The sequence below is a fragment of the Brachyistius frenatus genome, unplaced genomic scaffold, assembly GCF_029030835.1.
Source record: "Brachyistius frenatus isolate BFR_SWC_R1_liver_20210118 unplaced genomic scaffold, ASM2903083v1 Contig_7, whole genome shotgun sequence".
In the NCBI taxonomy this organism is placed as follows: domain Eukaryota; kingdom Metazoa; phylum Chordata; class Actinopteri; family Embiotocidae; genus Brachyistius; species Brachyistius frenatus.
Window position 1 is genome coordinate 675,533 of NW_027210606.1, and position 25,519 is coordinate 701,051.

At 41.4% G+C, this 25,519-nt stretch overlaps 6 protein-coding genes across 6 annotated transcripts in view; 2 read left to right on the forward strand and 4 right to left on the reverse strand.

Moving 5' to 3' along the window:
• The first annotated feature begins 672 nt into the window (after positions 1 to 672).
• LOC138615633 (histone H2B 1/2) lies at positions 673 to 1,387 on the forward strand. Its single transcript, XM_069689384.1, has one exon. The coding sequence runs from the start codon at positions 673 to 675 to the stop codon at positions 1,045 to 1,047; it is 375 nt and encodes a 124-aa protein (XP_069545485.1). The 3' UTR covers positions 1,048 to 1,387.
• A 726-nt stretch (positions 1,388 to 2,113) lies between these two features.
• On the forward strand, positions 2,114 to 2,525 carry LOC138615634 (histone H3). The gene has a single exon (XM_069689385.1). The coding sequence runs from the start codon at positions 2,114 to 2,116 to the stop codon at positions 2,522 to 2,524; it is 411 nt and encodes a 136-aa protein (XP_069545486.1). The 3' UTR covers position 2,525.
• Positions 2,526 to 6,358: 3,833 nt separating this feature from the next.
• On the reverse strand, positions 6,359 to 6,811 carry LOC138615635 (histone H2B 1/2-like). The gene has a single exon (XM_069689386.1). It carries the CDS (start codon positions 6,788 to 6,790, stop codon positions 6,416 to 6,418), a length of 375 nt encoding a protein of 124 aa, XP_069545487.1. The 5' UTR covers positions 6,791 to 6,811; the 3' UTR covers positions 6,359 to 6,415.
• Positions 6,812 to 7,750: 939 nt separating this feature from the next.
• Positions 7,751 to 8,287, reverse strand: LOC138615636 (histone H4). Its single transcript, XM_069689388.1, has one exon. It carries the CDS (start codon positions 8,241 to 8,243, stop codon positions 7,932 to 7,934), a length of 312 nt encoding a protein of 103 aa, XP_069545489.1. The 5' UTR covers positions 8,244 to 8,287; the 3' UTR covers positions 7,751 to 7,931.
• A 738-nt stretch (positions 8,288 to 9,025) lies between these two features.
• LOC138615637 (histone H2B 1/2-like) lies at positions 9,026 to 9,693 on the reverse strand. The gene has a single exon (XM_069689389.1). It carries the CDS (start codon positions 9,677 to 9,679, stop codon positions 9,305 to 9,307), a length of 375 nt encoding a protein of 124 aa, XP_069545490.1. The 5' UTR covers positions 9,680 to 9,693; the 3' UTR covers positions 9,026 to 9,304.
• A 2,432-nt stretch (positions 9,694 to 12,125) lies between these two features.
• Positions 12,126 to 25,519, reverse strand: part of LOC138615717 (venom factor-like) — a 28,665-nt gene continuing 15,271 nt past the window's right edge. The window contains exons 22-44 of the mRNA XM_069689485.1: positions 23,545 to 23,630; positions 22,950 to 23,089; positions 22,645 to 22,854; positions 22,289 to 22,349; positions 21,872 to 21,955; positions 21,591 to 21,794; positions 20,923 to 20,998; positions 20,374 to 20,536; positions 19,497 to 19,610; positions 19,210 to 19,366; positions 18,288 to 18,451; positions 17,920 to 18,075; positions 17,650 to 17,709; positions 17,299 to 17,389; positions 16,952 to 17,003; positions 16,338 to 16,425; positions 16,007 to 16,096; positions 15,567 to 15,672; positions 15,151 to 15,240; positions 14,967 to 15,050; positions 14,334 to 14,414; positions 13,651 to 13,798; positions 12,126 to 12,359 (exon numbers count right to left, since the gene is read on the reverse strand). Coding sequence (XP_069545586.1) covers positions 12,215 to 12,359; positions 13,651 to 13,798; positions 14,334 to 14,414; positions 14,967 to 15,050; positions 15,151 to 15,240; positions 15,567 to 15,672; positions 16,007 to 16,096; positions 16,338 to 16,425; positions 16,952 to 17,003; positions 17,299 to 17,389; positions 17,650 to 17,709; positions 17,920 to 18,075; positions 18,288 to 18,451; positions 19,210 to 19,366; positions 19,497 to 19,610; positions 20,374 to 20,536; positions 20,923 to 20,998; positions 21,591 to 21,794; positions 21,872 to 21,955; positions 22,289 to 22,349; positions 22,645 to 22,854; positions 22,950 to 23,089; positions 23,545 to 23,630 — 2,650 coding nt within the window. The 3' untranslated portion in view covers positions 12,126 to 12,214. The remainder of the gene's footprint in view (positions 12,360 to 13,650; positions 13,799 to 14,333; positions 14,415 to 14,966; positions 15,051 to 15,150; positions 15,241 to 15,566; positions 15,673 to 16,006; positions 16,097 to 16,337; positions 16,426 to 16,951; positions 17,004 to 17,298; positions 17,390 to 17,649; positions 17,710 to 17,919; positions 18,076 to 18,287; positions 18,452 to 19,209; positions 19,367 to 19,496; positions 19,611 to 20,373; positions 20,537 to 20,922; positions 20,999 to 21,590; positions 21,795 to 21,871; positions 21,956 to 22,288; positions 22,350 to 22,644; positions 22,855 to 22,949; positions 23,090 to 23,544; positions 23,631 to 25,519) is intronic.

Consider the following 25,519-nt stretch of genomic DNA (forward strand, 5'->3'; position numbering starts at 1 on the left):
GGTTTGGCTGCTACGTCTGTACTCATAATCTGGAGTTACAGAACCAATATTCTACATGAACATACCTTGAGCCACCATGAGACTGGGTCACTGGACGACATCGTTGTACGTTGGACCTACTTCTGTGTGATGGAAACTAAATTGCACACTTGGTAGATTATTTCAACAATGTGTATCTACAGAAAACAAACCAGTTGTTCATAATTAAGGATTCATGACCGCAAACAACGACTCAGACATCTGGCAGTCGACTCAGAGATCTTATTAGTTTCTGTAGAAAGTATTTGGAAACAAACATCCTGTGAACTTAATGCAGCCAGAAGATGAGTTGAAACTGTGTTGTGATTCTGCTGAAAACCAGATTAGAGCCAGTTTAGAGAAATCTGAAGAAATCTTCCAGTTTATTTTCATCCTGTTGGTTCTGCTCACTTTATTTTTTAATAAATTTGTAATCTTTATTTGTCTGCTGAGAACAAACTGGATCACCATCCGCGCCAATTTTAACAGGCAGGTTTCAGCGGCAACAAGCACGATCCTCCCTCTTCAACACAGTGAGCAGCTCAACCAATCACAGGAGGGGGAGCTCACAGCCTCATTTGCATGGAGCCTCTATTAATACCAGGTTTCGCCAGACAGTAGTTCATTCGTTGCTGTTAGTACCGAAAAAACAAGATGCCTGAACCCGCAAAGTCTGCACCCAAGAAGGGCTCCAAGAAAGCCGTGACCAAGACCGCCGGAAAGACCGGCAAGAAAAGGCGAAAGACCAGGAAGGAGAGCTACGCCATCTACGTGTACAAGGTGATGAAGCAGGTCCACCCGGACACCGGCATCTCCTCCAAGGCCATGGGCATCATGAACTCCTTCGTGAACGACATCTTCGAGCGCATCGCCGGTGAGGCCTCTCGTCTGGCTCACTACAACAAGCGCTCCACCATCACTTCCAGGGAGATCCAGACCGCCGTGCGCCTCCTGCTGCCCGGTGAGCTGGCCAAGCACGCCGTGTCCGAGGGCACCAAGGCCGTCACCAAGTACACCAGCTCCAAGTAAACACGTCTGACCGTTAACAACCCAAAGGCTCTTTTAAGAGCCACACACTTCATCTCAAAGAAGCAAATCCTCCATCTTTTTCTACATGTATTTATATTCGATGATCAAATGCTTTCATGTTGTCTCACTTGCTGCTTATTGTCTAGTTATAATCTACCTGCAGTGATCGTAGCTTTAATGTCAGAAAGCAGGAAGGTTTATGATGATTTGAACAATTTTCAAGGAGAAAACATTATTTCAACAGCTGCACTTTAATACGATTGTATTGCACCTTTTATTGAACTGTTTCCATCCAGCTCCACTTAGTGACGTTTTGATTCGTTTTCCTCTAGTTTTGAGCATATTTTATTGCTTCACCCTGTACATGCTGCTGATCTCTCCATCTTCACCTCCACTGAACACATAAATGTTGGATGTTATGATAATGGTGAAAATTATTTTTCAGAATTGTATATAACGATGTTTCAAATCCATTTTTAAGACACGTGATCATATTAATGTGTCTGGAAGTTCAGGGAAAAAAACATCCGAGTTTATGCTTTAAAAAGCTGGGTTTTTATCATATTTTAGGTTTATAATCACATTTTTTTTTTTTTAAATATTTAGTCAGTATTAATTCATTACTTTTAGAAAGTACATGTTCTGCCTGGGCAAAGAAATGAGGATTATAGTTTATCCAATACCAAAAGAGTATGTACAGTCTGTTATTTTTGTGGTAATTTAAACTAATTGCCACAAAAATAACGATTTATTTATACTTATTTATATTTTACACTTAATCAGTGCATCACACAGATGGGGATCATCTGTCACTGCAGGTAAATTGTAACGGCCCGCCCTCTGGCTCTCTGCTTTAGCGGACATTTTGAAAGGACTTTGCTCCAATAAGCAGCGCAGATTCCGGCGGGACCCGCAGCTCAAGGCGGCGCTGAGCTCCGGGAGGGGCCGCTCACCAATCAGGAGCCGGAGGTTTGAAACCGCGTCACTGTGTCGCAGCCGGCCACACAGTTTAAGAGCGGCGCGTCTCCTGTTTGGTTCACATACCTCCTGTTCAGAGAGAGAAATCATGGCCAGAACCAAGCAGACTGCCCGTAAGTCCACCGGAGGCAAAGCCCCCAGGAAGCAGCTGGCCACCAAGGCCGCCCGTAAGAGCGCCCCGGCCACCGGCGGCGTGAAGAAGCCTCACCGTTACAGGCCCGGTACCGTGGCTCTGAGAGAGATCCGCCGCTACCAGAAGTCCACGGAGCTGCTGATCCGCAAGCTGCCCTTCCAGCGCCTGGTGAGAGAGATCGCTCAGGACTTCAAGACCGACCTGCGCTTCCAGAGCTCCGCCGTCATGGCGCTGCAGGAGGCCAGCGAGGCCTACCTGGTCGGCCTGTTCGAGGACACCAACCTGTGCGCCATCCACGCCAAGAGGGTCACCATCATGCCCAAAGACATCCAGCTGGCCCGCCGCATCCGCGGAGAGAGGGCTTAACCTGCTCCTCAAACTAACGGCTCTTTTCAGAGCCACCTCACCCTACTGAAGAACTTCTTCCTCTTTTCTGTCGGGCACGTTTCTATTTGCAGGTAAATGATCGTTCAACCCCAGATTGTTACACTGAACCCCGGAGAATGTTTGTGTGGTTGCGGGCACACGGACCTCCATTCATTATAAACAGAAATGTCTACATTTTAGAGTCCGCGGGAGCTGCTGCTTTTATTTTAATTGTATTTCCTACACTAGATTCATTAAGCAGTGGCATCAAGCAGCAGCATGATCTATATGTGCGTCTTCAAACCGAGCTGCTGTGTGCATTTACGCACGTGGAACAACAATAATTACAGATGTGTCGCACCGTTGTTTCCCTCCGCTCCCCAGAAATCAATATATATATATATATTGTCACAAGCAACCTCCGTTGGTTTCATCCCGAAATCATCAGCATTTCCCAAACATGTTTTTATTTTGTACATCGCGTCACTCACTGCTGGTTTCTGATGTCCAATTTCTCAAACATGTCATGAACTCAGTATTTCCTTTACTGATGTGTGTTGTAGCTCATATGTTGCAGTTACAGAGTTTATCCACAAGAGAGCGCTGCTGTCTAAACTTTGGATTCTCTTCAGTTCCTGTTACGTTATTTTGTCAAAATGATCCAGTCATAATCTAACAGTACACCAGCTGTCATATTACATCTTATTTATTCTTTCTAATATAATTTTTAGATCATTGGAATTTGCAGATAGTTTCAAGGCTTTATTGAACGGATGCTAAACAAATAACCTTCGATTCAAATATACATTATTCAATAAGTATTTTGACAACAATAAAATCCAGAGCTCTTTTGTGTTAACATGTTTCATGGGCATTTATACAACCCACACCACCTTTTAAGGGATCATTTAAAGTCACAAGCATATATATTTCTCAACAGTAAATGTAACATCACAAATGAAACGATGTCACAGAAATATGTGAAATGAGCATCACCTCTATTACAACCTCACGCGTCACGTAATACGTGTCATGTAATGTGGTGAGAGGTTAATTCCAAATATTTCTGTCCGGGTTATTTAAGACAGCCCCTGTTGTTTGCCATGTGTCGTAACTCACTCTGAATACTTGCGGGTATCTGGGAAACAATAACATGACAATAACACGTGAGTGTAACATGAACCGACATGGATCAACAGAAACTGGTGCAGTAGCATAAGTTAGTGTTAACGTGCTACGTGTGAGTTAAGAGCAGTGGCTCATCAACACTACTTTAAAAAGGTTAATTGGCTGAACGACTCAATGAAATGATAAGAACAAACAAGATACACAGCAAAGCATCAAAACATGTAGTATGTTGAATAAAACGACTTCTTCTAAAGTCTGTGATTGTCTTCTGCACATAATGAACTCATCTTACCCAACAATGAGTCTTTAAAATGCAAAGTGCTTCATTCTGCTCGTGTCTTTTCTCTGCACGAGTTGTTTCCCACCAAATGTGTGCAGCATGTGCTCCTTTTTTTTTTTGTTGCATCAAATCTGTTAAGAGTTGCAGTCGAGTATTTTTTGAACAGATTCAACAACAGGACCTTCCACAGCACCGGTGATCGATGTTGGTGCTCGGCTTGTAGAAACAGAGAGGAGGACGTGGAGAGGAAAAGAGATGATGTCACCAGATCATCCTGATAAGGATTTGATTTAATCTGTAAATGGATTTGTGATGAATGAGACTTCCTTTTGTGATTCCTGCCACATCTGGTAAAAACGGATTGACAACAGGTGATCCTACTCTTCCTTCTTCGGCTTTAAAAGGAGCAGCTAGAGGAAGGTTGCTCTGTCTTGTTGCTGATCGCATCATTGCTCAGGAGGTTCTGATCAAGTCTAACAGGAGGTCACGCAGGAGGAGGTTCTGATCAAGTCTAACAGGAGGTCACTCAGGAGGAGGTTCTGATCAAGTCTAACAGGAGGTCACTCAGGAGGAGGTTCTGATCAAGTCAAACAGGAGGTCACGCAGGAGGAGGTTCTGATCAAGTCAAACAGGAGGTCACGCAGGAGGAGGTTCTGATCAAGTCAAACAGGAGGTCACGCAGGAGGAGGTTCTGATCAAGTCAAACAGGAGGTCACGCAGGACAGGAGGTCACGCAGGAGGAGGTTCTGATCAAGTCAAACAGGAGGTCACGCAGGAGGAGGTTCTGATCAAGTCTAACAGGAGGTCACGCAGGAGGAGGTTCTGATCAAGTCAAACAGGAGGTCACGCAGGAGGAGGTTCTGATCAAGTCAAACAGGAGGTCACGCAGGAGGAGGTTCTGATCAAGTCTAACAGGAGGTCACGCAGGAGGAGGTTCTGATCAAGTCAAACAGGAGGTCACGCAGGAGGAGGTTCTGATCAAGTCAAACAGGAGGTCACGCAGGAGGAGGTTCTGATCAAGTCAAACAGGAGGTCACGCAGGAGGAGGTTCTGATCAAGTCTAACAGGAGGTCACGCAGGAGGAGGTTCTGATCAAGTCTAACAGGAGGTCAGGCAGGAGGAGGTTCTGATCAAGTCAAACAGGAGGTCACGTTGCCCTCTGCAGCAACTACAAATGAAGGGAACATTGTGTGAGTGTGTGATCACAATTGTTTGGTCACTGGAACTCGTGGCTCAAGGTTTCATTCTGTAAATGTTCTCAACCATAGTTTTCCATTCATGTTTAATGAGTGTGTAAGTGTGCCTCTTGTTATAGGAACAACGGACGTGGTGTTGTACCTGCGTCTGCGTACACTATACATCCGTAATCAATGGTACATCTGATTAATGCCCGGTTCATGTTTAATAATGACAGTTTATCAGCTGTGATGCAACTTGGTGAATTAATTATTTACTATTTACACATTTACTGTTTTCAGTTTAAATCAAAAGGAAAAATAACTATCACATGCAGTTTAAATAATAAACCTAGTTGTTATTGTTTTTATGGCTCTTATTTTGTTTCTAATACTGACTAAATATGAAATGCTTATAGATTTATAAGTAGTTATAAACCTAAAATCAGATCAAAACCCAGCTTATTAATGCATAAACTCAGATGCTGTCAGGTTTTTTCTGAACTTCCATACATTGTGTTTGAAACATTGTGATGTTGATGAAAAAACATCTGAAATTGAAAACTAACATGAAAAATCAGGAGTGTGAATAATTACTAATTTCATGAGGAAAGTGTGTCTTCCACAACACTTATTCTTAATTTATTAATATGGAGAACTCCATGAGGGCTTCATTTAAATCCCATCAGGCTTTGTACTGATTTAGATCTGATCATGTACCACCGGGTGTAGAAGCATGTTTTAAAGACCATTCATTAATCAAAGCGGTGTTCGCACTTTAGTAGAAGACAATAATGCATGTGTAATATGTTCTTCCATTAAGAAAGGTTTAATTACATATCTAGAAATAAGTTCAATGCCTTCAATTTGCTCCTTCCTCTTTGAAAACTCAACAATGTATAAAAGTTTAAAGACATGACTTTCATATCAAAACGCATTCTTCCTCCCCATAAATGCCTATAATGAAAGTTGTAGAGGATAACATTTAGAATATATTTTTTTCCCCAAAAGGTTCAATACAATCTAATGAAAGAGGGTGCAGCTGTGCAAATAGCAACACGTTTTCTTCTTGAACATCAGTGGATCATAAATACTTTTGATTGCAACTTTTCAGAATAAGCTGCAATAAATTTTCATCTTAGAAAAATTACTTGAAAATGATTCATAAGTTATACTACATCCAAGAATCTTAAAGTCAAACTAAAATCAAGGATTTATAGCCAAAAATGAGTTTCGGATAGTTTCTCTCAGATGAAGTGTGTGGCTCTTAAAAGAGCCTTTGGATTGATGCTCGAGTTCCAGACGTGTTTACTTGGAGCTGGTGTACTTGGTGACGGCCTTGGTGCCCTCGGACACGGCGTGCTTGGCCAGCTCCCCGGGCAGCAGGAGGCGCACGGCGGTCTGGATCTCCCTGGAAGTGATGGTGGAGCGCTTGTTGTAGTGAGTCAGACGAGAAGCCTCACCGGCGATGCGCTCGAAGATGTCGTTCACGAAGGAGTTCATGATGCCCATGGCCTTGGAGGAGATGCCGGTGTCCGGGTGGACCTGCTTCAGCACCTTGTACACGTAGATGGCGTAGCTCTCCTTCCTGGTCTTTCGCCTCTTCTTGCCGGTCTTTCCGGCGGTCTTGGTCACGGCTTTCTTGGAGCCCTTCTTGGGTGCAGACTTGGCGGGTTCAGGCATCTTGTTTTCTCGGTACGAACAGCAACGAATGAACTACTGTCTGGAGAAACCTGGTCTTAATAGAGGCTCCATGCAAATGAGGCTGTGAAATCCCCCTCCTGTGATTGGTTGAGCTGCTCACTGTATTGAAGGGGAGGTTTGGGGGGTTCATGCATGAATCAACATAAAGACTCTCCTTTGCTCCCCATCAAACATTCAGATACTACAAAGAGCATTTATCAAAGTTCACTAAGGAGACTCAACTCTGCTGTTAGTGATGTGATTCAGTCGGAGACAAACAGGACTGGAATAAATGGACTTGTGTTCAGCACATCACTGTACAGATGTTACATAAAACAATGGTGTTTTCCTTGTTCTACAAATTACTGCAAAAGTTTATTATTTTCAGGCCCCATAAATTAAGACTGATCGTGCCAGTAGTGTCACATCTGGAAGTCTAATGTAGAAAACAAAGCAGTCAAACCTTCTTTTTGTTCCTGTAAAATCCTGAATAATGACTATAAAGTACATTTTGTGTGGCTAAACTGGACAGAAAAGTGCTGTTAAGATTCCCTATTATATTTAATGTATTATAGATACACAAAATTATTATTTATTATCTCCTAATGCTTATACACTTAGTGTCTTTAGTCACTAACTTTGGAAAGGGAACGAAAATGAGATGAGAAAGTATAAAAAATAATGATCAAAATGTTAAAGGCATTCTCCACAAAATAAATGTAATTATAGAGTAATGTTTTAATTATGGAGAGAAAACAGATTTTGAATATTATTTGTGTTAAAAATGTAATTATACTGTAAATGAGGTTTGTTTAAGGAAGCACTTCGAAGTTTCTTCTTTTATTGTCCATCCTGCACCAGATCAGAGGAAAGTCTCTCAACCCTGAAGAGAAGAATCATCTCTGAACTACCAGATAAATCTGTTCCAGTAAAATGTGAGATGAACACTTATTTCTGGCAAACATCTTTTTATTGTTTCGTAGGTTTATTACACCGAACTGTAAATGATTAGAGGAAAATAAAAATGCACATTTGGTCATTCACAGATTAAATACGGTTTCAAGTCTGAACGGAAATCAGCTCCTCACGGAGGAGATGAGTGGCCCTGAAAAGGGCCTTTGTTTTGGGTGTTGAAGGCTGTTTAACCCCCGAAGCCGTACAGGGTGCGTCCCTGCCTCTTCAGAGCATAAACCACATCCATGGCGGTCACCGTCTTCCTCTTGGCGTGCTCGGTGTAGGTGACGGCGTCCCGGATCACGTTCTCCAGGAACACCTTCAGCACACCGCGGGTCTCCTCGTAGATCAGACCGGAGATACGCTTCACTCCGCCGCGGCGAGCCAGACGGCGGATGGCGGGCTTGGTGATTCCCTGGATGTTATCGCGGAGAACTTTCCGGTGCCGCTTGGCGCCTCCTTTGCCGAGTCCTTTTCCTCCTTTTCCTCTGCCGCTCATCTTCACTGCGTAAGAGTTCACAACAGACGATACCAGAGACAGAAGCGCCGCACATTTAACTCTTGACTGAGGACGTGATAGGAGACAGAGGCGGGCCTCTTCTTCTTCTCTGCTTCTTCATGGAGGTCGATGAAGAACTTCGGTGCGTCAGCGCCACCAGCTGGTCGAAAGCAGTAATGCAGGCAAAGCAGGACTCAGTGAAGAGCTTTAGTTGAAGCTTCTGGAAAGTGTCTGAGAAATATCTGAAAGTGTGGAGATCATGAAAGCAGCTTCTCTTTATTTATTTATTTATTTGAGCGCAACAAAAGCAGCATCAGAGTTTAATCACATGACACAGACGAGGTACCAGTCAGTTTATACCTTCCCTGAGGAGGACAGAGGGAGAAACTCCATTACTGGCCATTGATTGTTGTCCTCTGCTTCTTGTACATCTATTAATGGACTCGTGTTTCTCTGAACACTCTGATCTTATGCGGATGTATTTCCTGGGATACTTTGGTATAGGATGGGATGATGTCAGTGAGCTGGGGAAGTTGCATTTAAGGATTGATTTGTTTAATTTGGCCACAATTTTCAACCCAGTGGGATCATCTGGTTGAAGCATCATGGTCAGTTCAGCAACAGTAAACAGGTTGGAGCTGCACAAAAGCCCAATTGAGTGTCTGACTGGATAACGCCTTGATCCCAAACACTGTCTGATGTGTGCAGCATCATCGAGTCATCTATTTTGGAAGAATTCAAATTAAAAAATAAATAAATAGAATTCACAACAGGGATTGAAGTATTTTTTATTTATTTAGGGTTTTCATTACAAGTCATATTTCACAAAATCTCTGCAGATTATAGTAGTTTGCCTCATACCAGTTATCGAGGCAGTTTATGGTGCAAATAATTACCACCCCAGAAATAATTATAGTGTGCAATTCCTTTCCCACTATTTATAAACTACTGTATTTCAACAGATTATATAATTGACATTTCAAACAGCTCCGGATAGTTTGTTCTCAGATTTAGTGGGTGGCTCTTAAAAGAGCCTTTGGGTTGTTAACGGTCAGACGTGTTTACTTGGAGCTGGTGTACTTGGTGACGGCCTTGGTGCCCTCGGACACGGCGTGCTTGGCCAGCTCACCGGGCAGCAGGAGGCGCACGGCGGTCTGGATCTCCCTGGAAGTGATGGTGGAGCGCTTGTTGTAGTGAGCCAGACGAGAGGCCTCACCGGCGATGCGCTCGAAGATGTCGTTCACGAAGGAGTTCATGATGCCCATGGCCTTGGAGGAGATGCCGGTGTCCGGGTGGACCTGCTTCATCACCTTGTACACGTAGATGGCGTAGCTCTCCTTCCTGGTCTTTCGCCTCTTCTTGCCGGTCTTTCCGGCGGTCTTGGCGACGGCTTTCTTGGAGCCCTTCTTGGGTGCAGACTTTGCGGGTTCAGGCATCTTGTTTTCTCGGTACTAACAGCAACGAATGAACTACTGTCTGGAGAAACCTGGTATTAATAGAGGCTCCATGCAAATGAGGCTGTGAGCTCCCCCTCCTGTGATTGGTTGAGCTGCTCACTGTGTTGAAGGGGGAGGATCGTGCTTGTTGCCGCTGAAACCTGCCTGTTAAAATTGGCGCGGATGGTGATCCAGTTTGTTCTCAGCAGACAGGGTGCTGACGTGCTGCTGAGTTCTGTAGAGTGGGAGGATATTTGTTTACAACAATTAACAATGTTTTGCCTCATTTATACCACTTTGGAAGAAATAAGGTTCATATTAAACCTTTCTTTTACTGTCCATGTATGTGGCACATCTCTTACAGATGTGGAGTTTGCATATTCACTTAACATTTTTTTTATTTGTTCCCATCTTTTTGATTATAACAAGTACTTTTTTTTTCCCATTTAAAGTAATGTATCAGCACAGTTGTGTGACAAAAGCAGACACATATCCGTATTCCTCTCTTCCCCTTAATGTTGCATATCAGTTTTATTGGTTGAAACCTGACAATGACTATTCTATAAATGATTTAATAGGTTGCTTTGCTTATATTAATAGAGGCTCTTAGGAAATTATCTCAGTCTCAGTGAATATAAAACTTTGTTTTTTTTTGGTGCTCTGTCTCTCTCCCTTAAAGTGTCTCTTTATAATATTTCATTATCTATGAAAGCGTCCTGTACATCTCAGTTAAAACACCTGTCTTATATTCAACTCTTCTTTTAAATTAGACCTGCTTCTTAAATCTGTTGTTCATGCCATTTTTCATCTCAGCTTAGAGTTTTAACTGAGGTCAAACATTTATGGGGTTTATGCTTTAAGTACTTCTAGACTTCTTCGTAATGAGTCAAACACTCATATCCTGGTTGCGGTTGGTTCAGAGGGATTCACTTGGATGACCGTCCCTTCTTAGACCCTCAGCAAGCCGGGTTTGATATTCTGGAAAGGAAGCTGGGGTCCCTGAAATGTTTTATCCACCTGCTGTTGGTCTCGGTTGACACCAGCCTCAGGAGGCGGGTAGGTGTCCTGCAACAGCATTTCAAATGTGTGTTCTGTCCAGCAAGTAAAATACAACACCAAAGTAAAGACAGGTGAGAGTCTTGGCTGGATCCAGATCTCAGCGGGGATAAAAAAAAAAAAAAAAAAAAAGTATTTTCCACACAGCATTGAAACAAACTCTAAGACTTATTCTCCAGCAACGTGCATTAACTGACTCGGAGTAGCCCATCTATAGTGACTGGCTGGTTGCAGAGTGACTGCAGGTGGGGCAGATTGAGGAACTGGTAACAGGTGAGGTGGGCGTGGCAGGCCGGAGACACGGGAACCTCAGGGTGGTCAAGGGAGTGATATGAGGAACAAACCGAAGGGCAGAAGCCAAGCGGTAACCAACAGGGACGTCACCAATTGTTTTTTTTTGTAAACTGCCATTCTGAATCCTCGAGTTCAGATTTCTCTATTTTGGAGCCAGTAGTGACATTTGGATGAGCTGGAGAGGAGCGAGCGGTGGATCTCACTCGATCTGATAGCAAACCTGACGACACTTCACTCACCCACATATAGAGGAAACCTGATTGCACTACAGGCCTGTCAATCAAATAGACATGCAGCTAAATGTACCACTTTTTGAGGCCTAATAATTAAATAATGATGGGATTACTTCCTGAGAAGGGACTTTATGACACGATTCTCAGTTGTGGAAAAAATTAATTGACTTTGCATTTTTTATTTTCAGGGTAACTTCACTGCCTTCACACGTAAGATCATTTCTTGGTCATTATTGGTTCCAGCCATTTATGACATATCTTTTTTTTTTCAGAATAATGTAGGCTATACGAATCTTCCATCATTTGTTTTGAAAGATCTTACATACAAACATAAATTCATGAGAACACAACAGGTCAGCTTGAAAATGTTTTATTATTTAGTGCCTTTAACTGTAAACAATTTATATCATATATTTTTTTAGAATCAATAGTAAAGATTGTTCTTCAGGTAGAAAAACTAAACACCCAGCAGTTAGATAACCTTCAGCAATAGAAAGTGTTGTAGACACATATGTAGTAGCAGAAGGTCATTTGAAGTGTTTTAACTTTTCAAGGTCACAAAGTTATGTCATGGATAGCCATCAGTATCATCTGCATATGAATCAGTCAAATTCATCGATATATAGACTTATATACTGTAAACACTTGTCAACTTGTTTTTCTCCAGTATATTATGAGCAAACAACGGTCTTGCTTTGTATTGTTGATGCTTCTATAAAAGAGATAGGTACAACCCATGAAGGAGCTGTTATGTGTGCTGCATTCAGTTTGGTTTTACTTCTTCCTCCTCCTTATTATATCTTCACGGTAGACAGTAACCTTTAACGTTTGTTTTTATAACCGACTCCACTTTTAGTAGACTGGGATGAAAAGAATCATCGAATACTGTTATTTGCCATCTTAGCAACACGGTGGCCCAGGAGCACGGTGGGTGATTGCTGCTCAGACGCCTCTACAGCCTGCAGCTGTTGACAGACAGTTCATTCACCGCAGCATTAAGACTGTCGCACTTCGCTTGCAGACTGTGATTACCGGAGCACTCTGCAGTCGCCGGCCAGAGTTCCACCCAGGTGTCTTTCCCCAACATGTAAATGAATCTGACACAAAGTGAAAAAGGGAGGAAAGAGAGAAGCTATGTTTAGGATATGCTTTTAAGATATCAGAACCCTGTTAGTGATCATTGCCTCAAGTTGGATGCGATCTCTTGATTTGGCCTTTTGGGGGCAGCAGAAGCTATTTGTGAACACAAAGCAGTCATATCAGGCTCTAATCTAAGTACACGGTCTAAAGCGCATGATGGAAGTGCATGTATGACGTGTCCAAATCCAAAGTTGCTGACAATACAATAGCAAAGTTAAGTGCATGGTTCAAATGGGTTGAACTTATTCTCTTAATCAAACATGGGTGTGTTTTTTGGGCTGTAACATGAAATAAACCTCGTCTCCAGAAGGAACACGTTTTCCTCATTCACAGATTCAACAGAATGATGCGCACAATAAAAATGTTTCCCTTTGTAATCGTATTGTTTTTAATCTCTTGCATGTTTCTGCATTGCTGCATGTCCTTGTAACAAGAGAGTCAATGTGCACTTACCTACGTACAGTATAGGCACATCATTTTAAGGGTGCATCTTAATAATGTGCCCTTAAAATGAGTGAAATGCTGTAGCATTGACATAAAATCAGGTTTTTGTTAGTCGATTACACAATCGATCGCCGCCTCGAGGTAGCAACACGCCGTCATACCATCACTGCTACAATAACCTCTAAACTGAAAGACTCTTGAGGTGCTGTGAGCAGCCAGACAGCCTCCTGCAGAGGTCTGCATTACGGAGCAGGATTTGGGGTGAGCAGGGTAACTTCAGGTTTAACTCCAGGCTTAAGAGTTACAGAGGCAGTTTGCTTCCTACATCGCCATGGTTACTGACGCTGCAGGCCTACCCTGCTTAACATAATGGATCGAAACATAAAATTACTGCTAAAAACCGAACCATCCTCTTGGAAAATGGCATCATCAATTGTAGAAGATGGAGCTCGGTGTGCTGATAGCAAGAGTCTGCAAACACCGCTCTTTTTATGAACATGCACATGGCTAGATTGAGACACTCTGGGTTGACTTAGCGCATTGATAACCACCTCTATTTTTCTGCTTAGTGCGATACATTTTTTTAGGCTTGATTAAGCCACATAACGTTAAGGTAACCAGGCTATTTGGAACCTGCTTCGTTTTACATGCCCCAGGTGTCCCATTATTTTTCCACCCATGCACAAAGTCAGAATATCCAACTGTCTCTTACACTGCAGGTAAAGAGCAGGTCGTCCCACACTTCCCTCTCACTGCTAGCAAAACATTGTTTTTTGAAAGTAAATATTTTTTTTCTGTCCTCACTTGTTGGTTTCAGTGTCGATGTTCCACTGGTCCTCTTTGGGGCCGATGATGAGGTACCGGGAGTCCTGCTGCAGGCTGAGTCCATCTCTGCAGCCTCCATGAGACATGAAAAACCTCTTCTGACCCACTTCAACATCTGCCTCCACACCTGGGTGGTAGATAAAAAGGAGATATGAAACAATGTATATCTTAATTATGTTTGCATAACTCAACAATAAACCCTGACAAGAATCAAGTGAGAATTTGGGTCAAGCTGATCTGATCTTATTTTTCTTCACCATTTGAAAAAAAAATGTCATTGGTGATGATGTTCCTTCAAGAGTGTATCCCCATTAAAGAAGGAAATTAGGGAGCAAAGATACAGAGAGTACTTTTGTTAATCAGATTATATACTAAAACCAATTATAAGTGCTGTCTGGGTAAAAATACTGTGGTAATTCCTGCTTCTAAAGATCCCAGTTACAACGTATAAATTGTTGTTTACTGTAAATTTGGACATTGTGATAACAAGTAACAACCAAAAACAGGGTCTGAATGAGAATAAACAGGAGCATGTACAGTAGTTCTCGCATGGCTTCCACTGAAAAGCATGTTGGCCAGCTAACGTTACACATACAGTGTGACATTCGGTGTAAAAGCATGAACCTGCAAGACAGAAAGTAAGGATTGTTGCTGAGACTCACCCAGTTTGATAACTTGTGTAATCTCCATCTCATACTTGTCGTAGTAACTCTGACTGACATTCAGCACCTTCACCTGGAAAACTGAAGCACAGCTGAACGTTCACATCATGCCGTAAAGTGGACCAATCATGTAATGTGTATGGGTGTTTCCCTAGCCCGACAATAATGACAATAAATAATGTCACTGTTACTATAAAAAAAAAATACAAGTTCAGTAAAAGAGGAGCTCAACGTGTTTCCACCCTCTCAGAGCTGAAGACTACGGTTGATTAATTTATCTGTACATTGTACCAAGACTTGTAAATCATTCATCTCGTCTTATCTTCTCAATAATGCTGGCGTTATCAATAAAGAAAATATATTAATGATAAAACCCCCTGGCGATCTTTAACATCACATGCAGTGATTAAAAAAAAAAAAAAAACCAGTGTTCCAAAAAGCCATTGATTCTCTGTGGAGCTCATTTCATGCCAAATGAAGTTTAACCTTCATAGCTGCATTGTTGCATGTTTAATGCACTAGTTTTCTTTTCATCAGAAATATTTAAAAATAAATATATAGAGGTGGTTTTGACACCTCTGCCATTTGCACGCACGCGTGTTAAAGCTGTGTGTGTGATAGAGTGTATCGTACCGTGGTGTAAACTCTTGCAGGCGAATGTCTCTCTTTCTGCGTTGGGGAAATTGTTGCTGTCGGCTTTGGAGACACAGCAGTCACCTGCAGATTGTGAGCGCACAGACAGTAAACAGACAATAACAGTCAACCTAAACACAAACACAAGCACCGACGTGCCGCTGCAGACGGATGTACGCTTTACCCTGCGTGCAGCGGCAGACGTTGTCTCTGCAGATCTGAGTGAGCGCCTCCTTGTCCTCGCTGGGAGTGTAAGTACGACTGCAGCGGTGGTCTGTGGTCAGAGACAGGGGAGCGATATACAATTAGTTTCCAACCTTACAAGTCAAACAGTACATATTCCACATTATAGGTGTGTATGGTAAGGGCCAAATCTGATTATATTGTCTCATTTCAGGCTTTTTACGGATGTTTTCGAGATTCTGGGATTGAACTACATTTTAAAAAGCCTCACAATGATTTCATCCAAAATTGATCTTGAAAGACTGGAAGGGACGAAGGTGGGACTCAAGGTTGATGCACAAATTCACTGCTCCACGAAGTATTTCTTCTATTATCATGTGGATATCTATTTTTATATCTAAGGTTGTTTTAGCCTACCTGGGTTGTAATACTCATAGACTGTAACTGAGGATGGCTGCAGGAGGCCAACTCTGAAGCTCTGCTGAAGCCTGAAGATCAGGATCTCTGACTCTTTGTGAGAAACCTGAGAGGAAGAGAGGGAGGGATGATTTAGTGCAACAAAGCAAAGAAGCAGTAACATTATTTTTTTTTAGTTTAACAAGCCAGAGCTCTCAAAGCTACCAAATAGCCAGCACTGTGTAAAAGACGTGTTGACTGAGTTACACCCAGAAGACTCGGTAAAAGTTACCCAGATAATGCTGTAAATCTACTTCCTCGAAGATGCACATAAATAGAGACATATATAAATGCAAAAACAGAATTAAACTGATCAATTTTTAACGGAGGAATACTTTTGTAAGTAAAGCTCTGTCTGGCTGCACTGAAATGAATCAGACTTTGGTTAGGAGTGTTGTTACCTTAAACAGGTGGATGATCAGGGAGCCTCTGTCACTCAGGTTATCCACAATCTGGAAGTTATTGATGTAACGGTCCACTGAATTGGACAACTGGAAACACATATATCACAATTAGTAAAGCATTTGCAACCTGCTCAATAGGTTTAATATTGATAAAGGAAAGGACTTGTTTTTGCTTCAATTATAACAACTTAATTGTTTTTCTTACACAAGAACTAAATGTAAAATAAGTGGAGATCTCCAGGACACAAGAAAGCTAAAACTTAACCTGGATAATTTGTATCCACGTAAACCTTCAGATTATTCAAGTACTAGTACTAAAACTGATTACCATCTCCAGGTCTGAGTTTTCTGGGGTGAAACCTGTGGGCAGACTGATATCAAGAACCACCATCCTGACATCTCTGGGTCCTAAAGCCCTGCACAAGAGGGAGAGAACAGCACTGTGAAGGACAGTAAATCTGAGAGAACATCAACACACAACACATCAGCCACAGATCTGATGTGACTCCTCATGTATGTGAGTAACAGCGTTATCAAATGGAGTCAGAAAAACAGACACATCTATCATGAACAATGGAGGTACTAGTTATCATGGTGATACTTCACCCTTCAAATATAGAGTCAGAGTCATAAAGAGCTATTTTGAGTGACAAGAATATTGCCCACAGAGTCCTGACCTCAACATCATGGAGTCAGTCTGGGATTACACGAAGAGACAGAAGACACTCAGATGGACTAAATCCACAGAAGAACTGTAGCAAGTTTTCTCAAAAGAGGCTTTGACCAATCTTGAAAAACTGTGCATGTGTACTTTGGAAAAGATAAAGGGTGACCACACCAAAATGATTTATTCTGTTATTGGTTATTGATAAATAGAGACTATTCACATTTATTGGTCCCTGAAAGTTTCCACAGAGCTGAACATCTATAACAACAACTTACCTCACTTTGATGGTCATCTGGTAGGACTTCTCTACATCTGCTGGAGGCTTTTCTGTTATGAGGCAGAAACAAAGCTTTAGTTAATGCATAGTTTTAAATCCTATCTGCTTTACTTGAACGCATGTAATACAGCGTATCAGTTTAAAAGTCTCTCTGCATCATGCTATTCTGTCAAGTTGTAATCGCGGACTGTTTTATGCTCTTTGTTTCTAACATAAATGAAAAGGATAATTCTATTTCACGACTTTTTGACGATAAAAGTGACTTTACGTCATCTGAGATGGAAAGAAAAACAACACTGAGGACCTTAGACATCCTGCATAAGTGAGTGTGATAACTTGAGCTACCGCTGGATTCTTCGATAGTGACGCTGAGTTCAAAGTCCCTGCAGGGCATTTTCTCGTCCACCTCATGGAGCTGGTTGTAATAGGTCACCACCTTGGAGGAAATTCAAATAACAAAAGAGCAAAAGACACAGAACAGAAATAGATGAATCTAAAATGCATCATGGGCAAATGTAAGTATTAACATAAGTAAATCAAGCAGTTCAAAACTACATCTTTCTGCATTTCTGTTTCCCCATGCCATGAAACTAAGTGAATAAGCCCAATATGGAATCACATAATTCAGGTGATTGTCCATTTATTTGCATGTCTGTAAAAAAACTAAATCCTTTGACCTCTACAATGTTACTGTACCTCCAGTATTCCCTCTCCGTTTCCTCGAGCCTCCACTTCCAAATCAAGATCAGCAGGCAACTACAGAACAAAAGCAAAAGAGAAGAAGAGGAAAGTGTCAGTGAAACACATCTAATAAAGATACAGCAAAAGTACACAACCTGGTCTCATTTCACCCAGTAGTACTCCATATGTCCTCTAAGCTCACAGTTTGAGGTTATAAAACTCATCCCTGAGCTGCACTGAGTCTCTTGAACTTGTCAGGGTTGACAGTCTTGTATTGTCTCTCACCCTGGAGGAGCGAGCAGCGTAGGCTGTCTTGGGGTTGAAATGGTAGGAGATTTGCCTGCGTCCTTTTATCCTGATGTCCACATCCAGACTGATGTCGTCAGGAGGAGGCTTGTTGATCAGGTACTCTGACAGCGCCTGCAGAACCACCATGGTGGACTGGGAGAGGCCAGAGAAGGAAAACAGAGGAACACATGACACATTTTGATAACATTGTCATCTTTTTACCTAAAGGAATATATTGTCATTTGATCAGTGCTATTTGATTAACAAAATGATAGCTCTTTATTTATTTTTACCATTTGGTATGATTTTAAAAAGTAAAGTTAATCTGCAGAATATCTTTCCGCTGAGCCTTCCCCTGCTCGTACCTGAGTCGAGCCAAAGCCTCCTCCTATTCTTCGCTGGCTGTTCAGCCATTTGAAAGGTGCTGCTGCTTCCTTCATGTGTCCCAACTTCACCAGAGCCAGCAGGGCATAGCCAGTCGCCTCCAGCGTGAACAAGGTGTTTTCTCTGTCGGGCCACTGGCTGCCACCTGGAGGAGACAGAGAGGACCAGAGAGACTCTCTGTGTAAGTTAATGAAAGGGGCGATACACTACCATCTGTTCTAATAGAGGCCGCACATATTACAATGTTAGATCATTGCACCAACATGGAGCCTTAGACCTTCTCTCTCCTTCAGACACTTTCACTCACTGTGCTAACCAATTAAAATCCAGGAACTTTCTGATGTGAAACAACCTTGTTAACCTTGAACAAATGAACAAAAAGACCTCTGCAGCTAATTTAATACAACCAGAAATGATCCCTGACATGTGCAACATGGCCTTTTGGGTAACTGCCACGAGTTCAATATCTGTCTAACTCCTCTATTAATACGTGTGCATCATCTACAAGCCTAAGCTGTACAGAAACCTGGAGACAACGACGACAGAGAAAGGTGGGATACAGTAAAAGAGGAGCAGGGAATAACTTAAAATAACTAATGACTCAGCGTTTTATTTACTTTAAACAAAATTCATAAGAAAAAAAGCATGTGAGGAAAATAAGTAACTTAAAAGGATAGTTTGACATTTTGGTAAAACAGAAGTTTGCTTTCATGCTCAGACTCAGATATGAAGATGAATTCTGCTGTCATGATATTAGGCCAGAGCCAGTAGGCGATTTCACTAGTTTAGCATAAAGGCTAAAAAAAAAAAAACAATACCAGAAATCCTGAAGGAATAGAAAAAAAATATATAAGCTGGACTTTAAAAAGTTATTGTACAAATGAAATAAAGTATACAGGATACCTGGAGCTGCAGCTCTGAATAAAGCCGGTGTTAGGGTCGAGGGATAAGGCGGCCCCAGCAGAGCCAGCGCATAGGAGGCGATGGCTACCGTGTACGGCCTCCTCCCAGTCATCACCAGAGCTCTTTTCAGGTACTCTGCTGTCCTACGCATCGCCAGCTACAGCAGACAGGCAGGGTAGAGCACCAATCATAAACAAGGACTTTTCAAGCAACAAATCAACAGAAAACTGAAAATAGAAAGCAACTTCTCAACAAACAATACCGTTTCTTTTTCTTGTGTAAATTACCTCCATATCCACATCTGGATCGCTGCAGCGGATCGCAGCCTGCTTGGCCTCAGCGAGTGCTATGAGGACGAAGGAGGTCAGCGTTGTCTCTGGGTCGTCACCACGGAGACCGCCCTAGGAGAAAGGGGTTGTATAAAAATCTTGAAACTGTAAAACCACATACCACAACGTGAAGTGTAATCTCTGAATAGCTGCTGTAATTTACTGTATTGTATATTTATTGATCACCCTGTTTTTGTTTTGTTTGAATTTTTTTGTTTTTGTTTCCCATAATGCCTTTAAAATGAATATATACTTAGTCTGGTGCAAGCTCCAGAATAATTATGGAATTTGTTGATGTTTAATCATAATCAGTAAACAAAAGAGCTAGTTTAGAAAGTCTGTTTTAAATTAGTAAAATCAAGTAGTTTGTACAATTAAGTAAAAGAAAAATGTAAAATATCCATAAATTTACAAATTCTTGAGTGATGATTGGATTTCCTCATTCAGGGTTTCATTAGTTATGTTCAACCTGTTTTGATGTGACATGTAGGAGCATAATGAAGCCAGCTGTCTATTGGTTACCCAGATATCACAGCTGTTTCATCATGTCATCATTTAACAAAATATTTAGGACTCCAAGATACAAAACGATTGAATCATAAATTCAGTTTATACTCTGCCTCGAGGCAGGTATTATGGTAATAGTTAATTTGAATGAATTAACAGGGAAACACAAATGTGTGTGTGTGTGTGTGTGTGTGTGTGTGTGTGTGTGTGTGTGTGTGTGTGTGTGTGTGTGTGTGTGTGTGTGTGTGTGTGTGTGTGTGTGTGTGTGTGTGTGTGTGTGTGTGTGTGTGTGTGTGTGTGTGTGTGTGTGTGCCTTTCAGTGTCTCACAGTCATGGTTGTAGTGTAAACTGGGTTGTCCTCTCTGAATCTTCCGGTACCGATCTGGTGTTTGTTCTTCACCAGGTAGAGCAGAGGGTCGCACACTTGCTGCTCGTTGATGCCGACGATGGAGTGAGCCATGGAGAACACCTTCACCACGTACGCTGTGATCCTGACATTCAGTGAGACTCCGATTAGCCTCCAACTGGGTCACTCATGTTATGTGACTTGCTCTTTGTATCTGATATATGAAGTAATGATTCAATACATTTCATTTGCTTTTCTATGGTATTTCATTTAAAATCTAGCACGGTCAAAGATGATTGCATGGATGTATTCAAACTTTTTTTGTATTATTTCTATTTATCTAGTCACCTAATATCTTATGGTTGTTGTGTAATAATCCACATTAGAAAGCCCAAGCCCCCTTCCTCATTGGTTTTCCACATCACCACTGAAAGTGAAATAATTGTTGCCTGTCTGGTAGATTTTCTTGTAATCAGCTCAATGGTTTTAGAGGTGTAATTAGAAATGTAAAATGGGATGTTAAAACAGTACCAGGTACTTGGTCCTTCGCGACTGTAGGGTGGGTAGGAGCCATCAGTCTTTCTGTATGCTAGCTGGTTCTCATAACCTGACAACATGAAGACATTAAAGATGGGAAGGAAGGAGCGAGACGTTTGAACTTACTCCGATTGAAAACACAACTTGTTCCAAAAACACACCCATCTATTATCCAGTTAGCTTATTAGCCATCAACCTATGAATCTGACTCGCCATTAATCACTCTGCATATTGACTCATGATGAGTGGCATCAGTCCATCCACTGATCTAGGTCATTCATGTAAATAGCATTTAGTTACCTGCTTACATCATCCATCCATCCATCCTTCAATTGAACTACCCATTTGTCCATCCATCCATCCATCCATCCATCCATCCATCCATCCATCCATCCATCCATCCATCCATCCATCCATCCATCCATCCATCCATCCATCCATCCATCCATCCATCCATCCATCCATCCATCCATCCATCCATCCATCCATCCATCCATCCATCCATCCATCCATCCATCCATCCATCCATCCATCCATCCATCCATCCATCCATCCCTCCCTCCCTCCCTCCCTATCTATTTGGTTATTTTCATTGTGTTATAGATATCCTGGTTTACAATAATAAACACTAGATATCCATGTTTCCTTTCCTCCTGTCTCACCTCTCCTGATGTATCGGATGGCCTCATCCTTGCGCTGCACCCCTACACTCTCCCAGCTGTTGCTTCGTTCCAGGTAGAGGGTGGCAATGAGCGGCAGCGTAATAGAGGCCAAGTTCTGCTCCACACAGCCGCCAGGCATCCGGATCAGAGACGCTAGAGAGTCCTCACTGATGGAGTTATCAATGCTGTCTGCCAACACATTTCCTGAAAGGACAAGAGAGGAGGAATCAGAAATTGGTTCATTCTCTGAGGTTTATTTTTAATCTTTATTACCGACTGACCTCTGACATTGATTAACGTCTCTGGCACAGAGTTTGGCACGACTGATTCTAGTTCGATTTTGCCAAAACGAACCGTCTGCGTTCCTGTAGTGAAACATAATGACACCAAATAAAAGTTTTTGTAGTTTGTAATTGTGTTTACATGATTTAAAAAAAAAAAAAACATTGGGTGCCTTTGTTAAAAGACTCAGACTGGACCAATTGAACCAATAACACTTTAACCCAAAACTTGGAGTTTAAGTCAGAAACCAAACTGAGATGGACTAGAAAGTTCTAGTTCAGGTCAGAATAGATCCTTAAGTTTGTGGAGCTTCAGGACAGAAATCTTAACTTCACATTGTTAATAGAGGTTTGTAACCCATTCGTGGCTGATTCAGAGTAGGAAACAGGAGATTTCTGCAATCTACCACTACTTACCTCCCTCAGCAGACGGGCTCAACACTACACTCCACACTTCAGTCTTCTGCACTCCATCCATCTGTTTGGGTCAAGAAAAGAGTTCTTAAAAAAGCAGAAGTTTGGAAAGTCTCTTTAATCATTAAATCACTTTCTTAATACCTACATAGAAATACATATACAGGAAATCACGGCTTCATTGAAGGAGGGTATCATACCTTTTTATATTACATTATATCAACTTTTCTATTCTAGTAGCTGATTCTATTTATGTACAAACAAAGAATGTTTAATTGATTGATAGAGGGGACAAACTCTCATTAACGTTTTACCCAGATTACATTGCAATAATATTTTCTTCATAAAGACTGACTCACCACCACCCGAAGAGATTTCTGGATGCGGTCTCCTCCCGTCAAGCCTCTGCCAACCACCATTACCTCCAGAGGAAGTTTCCCAACCACCAACGGCACGATGGTATACGGCACCACTACAGAAGAGCCGGCCAGCACCGTCACTTCCTGTGTGTTTCTCTCCTTAAAAGCGATGCTGCACATGTCTTCTGTCTTCATCAGCACAACTCTTACCTGAACAGAAACCGGTCAGAGAACTGTCAGAAAGTTCTGAAGAAACCTATTATTTACTGAAGAAAAAGGAAATGCAAAGAAGGCACATATCTTACATGCATGTCAATTTTGCCGTAGTTATGGACCACAGCTTTGATTTCGACCTGCTCATTCCTCGCCACTGAATATGGCAGCTTCAGGTCCACAAAGAAAGGTTTCCATGCTCTGACATTGTAAGGCTCCGCAGCGCAGAAACCTGTAGACATTGCGAAGCAGTGCAATTATTAGGCCTCACTGAAGTTTACTGTTCACCATTTTTCATTTACAGATCTACAGAAATATCCGTTAATAATCAACAATTCAATTTGTTTCAAGTCCTTTTTGGTTTGAATCAACTATTGTTGCTACAAGTACATTATAACGTATTAAATTGATGTTCAATTTAAAACAATACCAAAAAGAAAGAGAGTCCCAAAATGATCTTAGAACATGGCAACTTTGCCACGTACATGTAGGGGTTCTGTATTTAGGGGCTGTCAAAAATGAATGTGGGACACCCCATATTTTTTTCTGCAAATAATGTTGCATGCTATTTGAATAGCTTAAAAGGCAGATTTGGCATCATGAGCCAGACTTTGGAAAGTGTTGTAAGATTTGTAAGAGTCTCTCTATGATTGGGCATCTTGACTACCACCCTCCTCGTCCTCCTACCTGTTTGAGGTGATGAACTGATAGCCAGGACTCCCCACTCGGTGATGCTGTCAGGTAAGGCGTTATGCATGTTCTTAGTGGCCAACCTGTTGGTCAAATCATGTTTCTGTCACCAGCAATTTGGTCCAAAACCACTGCTTCATTTCAATAAATGAAACATGACTACTTCTATTGAAGAGCTGGCTAAATATGAATTTACAATAAGACACAGAACAAATAAAAATTGAATTTGGAAATAAAAATAAACAAATCAAATGACTCAGGAAACTGCAGTTTGGGTTACAAAGTTTCAGCAAACAACTTGTAAAACATTAACTTGGTTATAAACAATAACTGTCCACTGATTTCACAACGCAAACAAAGACATGACACAGATAGTACAGAAATCACACACACACACACACACACACACACACACACACACACACACACACACACACACACACACACACACACACACACACACACACACACACACACACACACACACACACACAGAATAACTCAGATCAATGTTGTGTTGATTTGTTCTGCACTTGAAGCTGTTTGTTCAGCTGTTATCACTGAGCAGACATGATGCAACTCAATGAATCATCAGTCAGTCATAGTGCAGCAAATATCAATGGCTGGATTTAGATAAACCCAAATGATGCACCCAATTAGTCCGTTCCAGCATTTTAGAAGGTATACTGTGCAACTTGGATAAATGTCCAGACACTGGATACACAAAGAAATTTGAGGTGCACACACAGCTTAAAATCTGATGATGCCCCGTTATTTAAAAAAAAAAATTGCAAATGACTGTTTTCTGCTCGTCAGTGTCCGTATAAGAGGAAAAAATATATATATTTATCAAAGCAACATACTTTGGCTATGAATTTTTTAAAACGAGCATGAAAACAAAAAAAAACTTGTCAAGTCTGAGTTTTGTAGACACTCCCCCGTGCTGTTTTACAGAATCTGTCAAATTGCAGAGTTCAGTTTTAGTGACGTTGGAAACTACATTGTGTGCTCCTGTTGCCCCACCAAATCTCTACATCATCTGTAAGGAAAAACTTGTTCACCAAATGAATTACAAACCCAAACAAACTGAGTCACACACTGCCAGCAGAGAGTAAACTGCAGTCAATTGAACACACTGAACTTCAGTTGCGACCTTTACACTGACACCCATATCGCACTGAAGCTTCTCAGCAAAGACTATTTTCAGGTTCACCTGTTAAGTAGCCAAAACACACTTAAAGCATGCATTTATGTCTTTATGGATGTTTTGAGGTTAATATCAGGTATTTTACAAGTTTGAAGGTAAGATGATGTTTTGTACTAGTCAGATTTGTTGCTGTTTTTTTAAGTACCCAATAGACATGTTTAAAACAAAAAACAACATCTTTAAAACAGAATATTTTGCTGCTTTTTTCTGTCTGTGTCGAGGTGATTTCATAATGAGGTCATAAGACAACATTTCTCTGTTACATAAACGTTTAGGTTTATGCACCATTTAATCTGTATTATATTTGGATGTTGCATTTTATTTTACACACACAGGCTATTGTTTCATCTACATATTCCTGGTCCCCTGAATTCAAACTCCCCAACAAGCATCATGGACTCCTGAGTTTTAAAAAACAGCAGAAAGAACAGAAGTTAAACTCTAATGTCTGTTTATTGTGAAGCACTTTCATCAGAATTCAGAATCCAGCTATTCTGCGGCTTCACACTGTGATAATTTAGGTCAGATGTTATTTATATGCAGGTGGAAACACCTTCTCAAAACCTGCCCTCTCAACAAATACCGTACACATAGATTACTTGGATTTTTGTGGTGCGCTGCCTTAAGATTTACTTTGACTCTGTACTGTTGTTTGATGATCTGACAAGCATTTCGTATCAAGAATGCAGACTTTTCCCAGAATCCCACCATTTTTCTAAATTCTATTTATGTATATAAATTGCTATGTCTTTATCTTCAGACTGA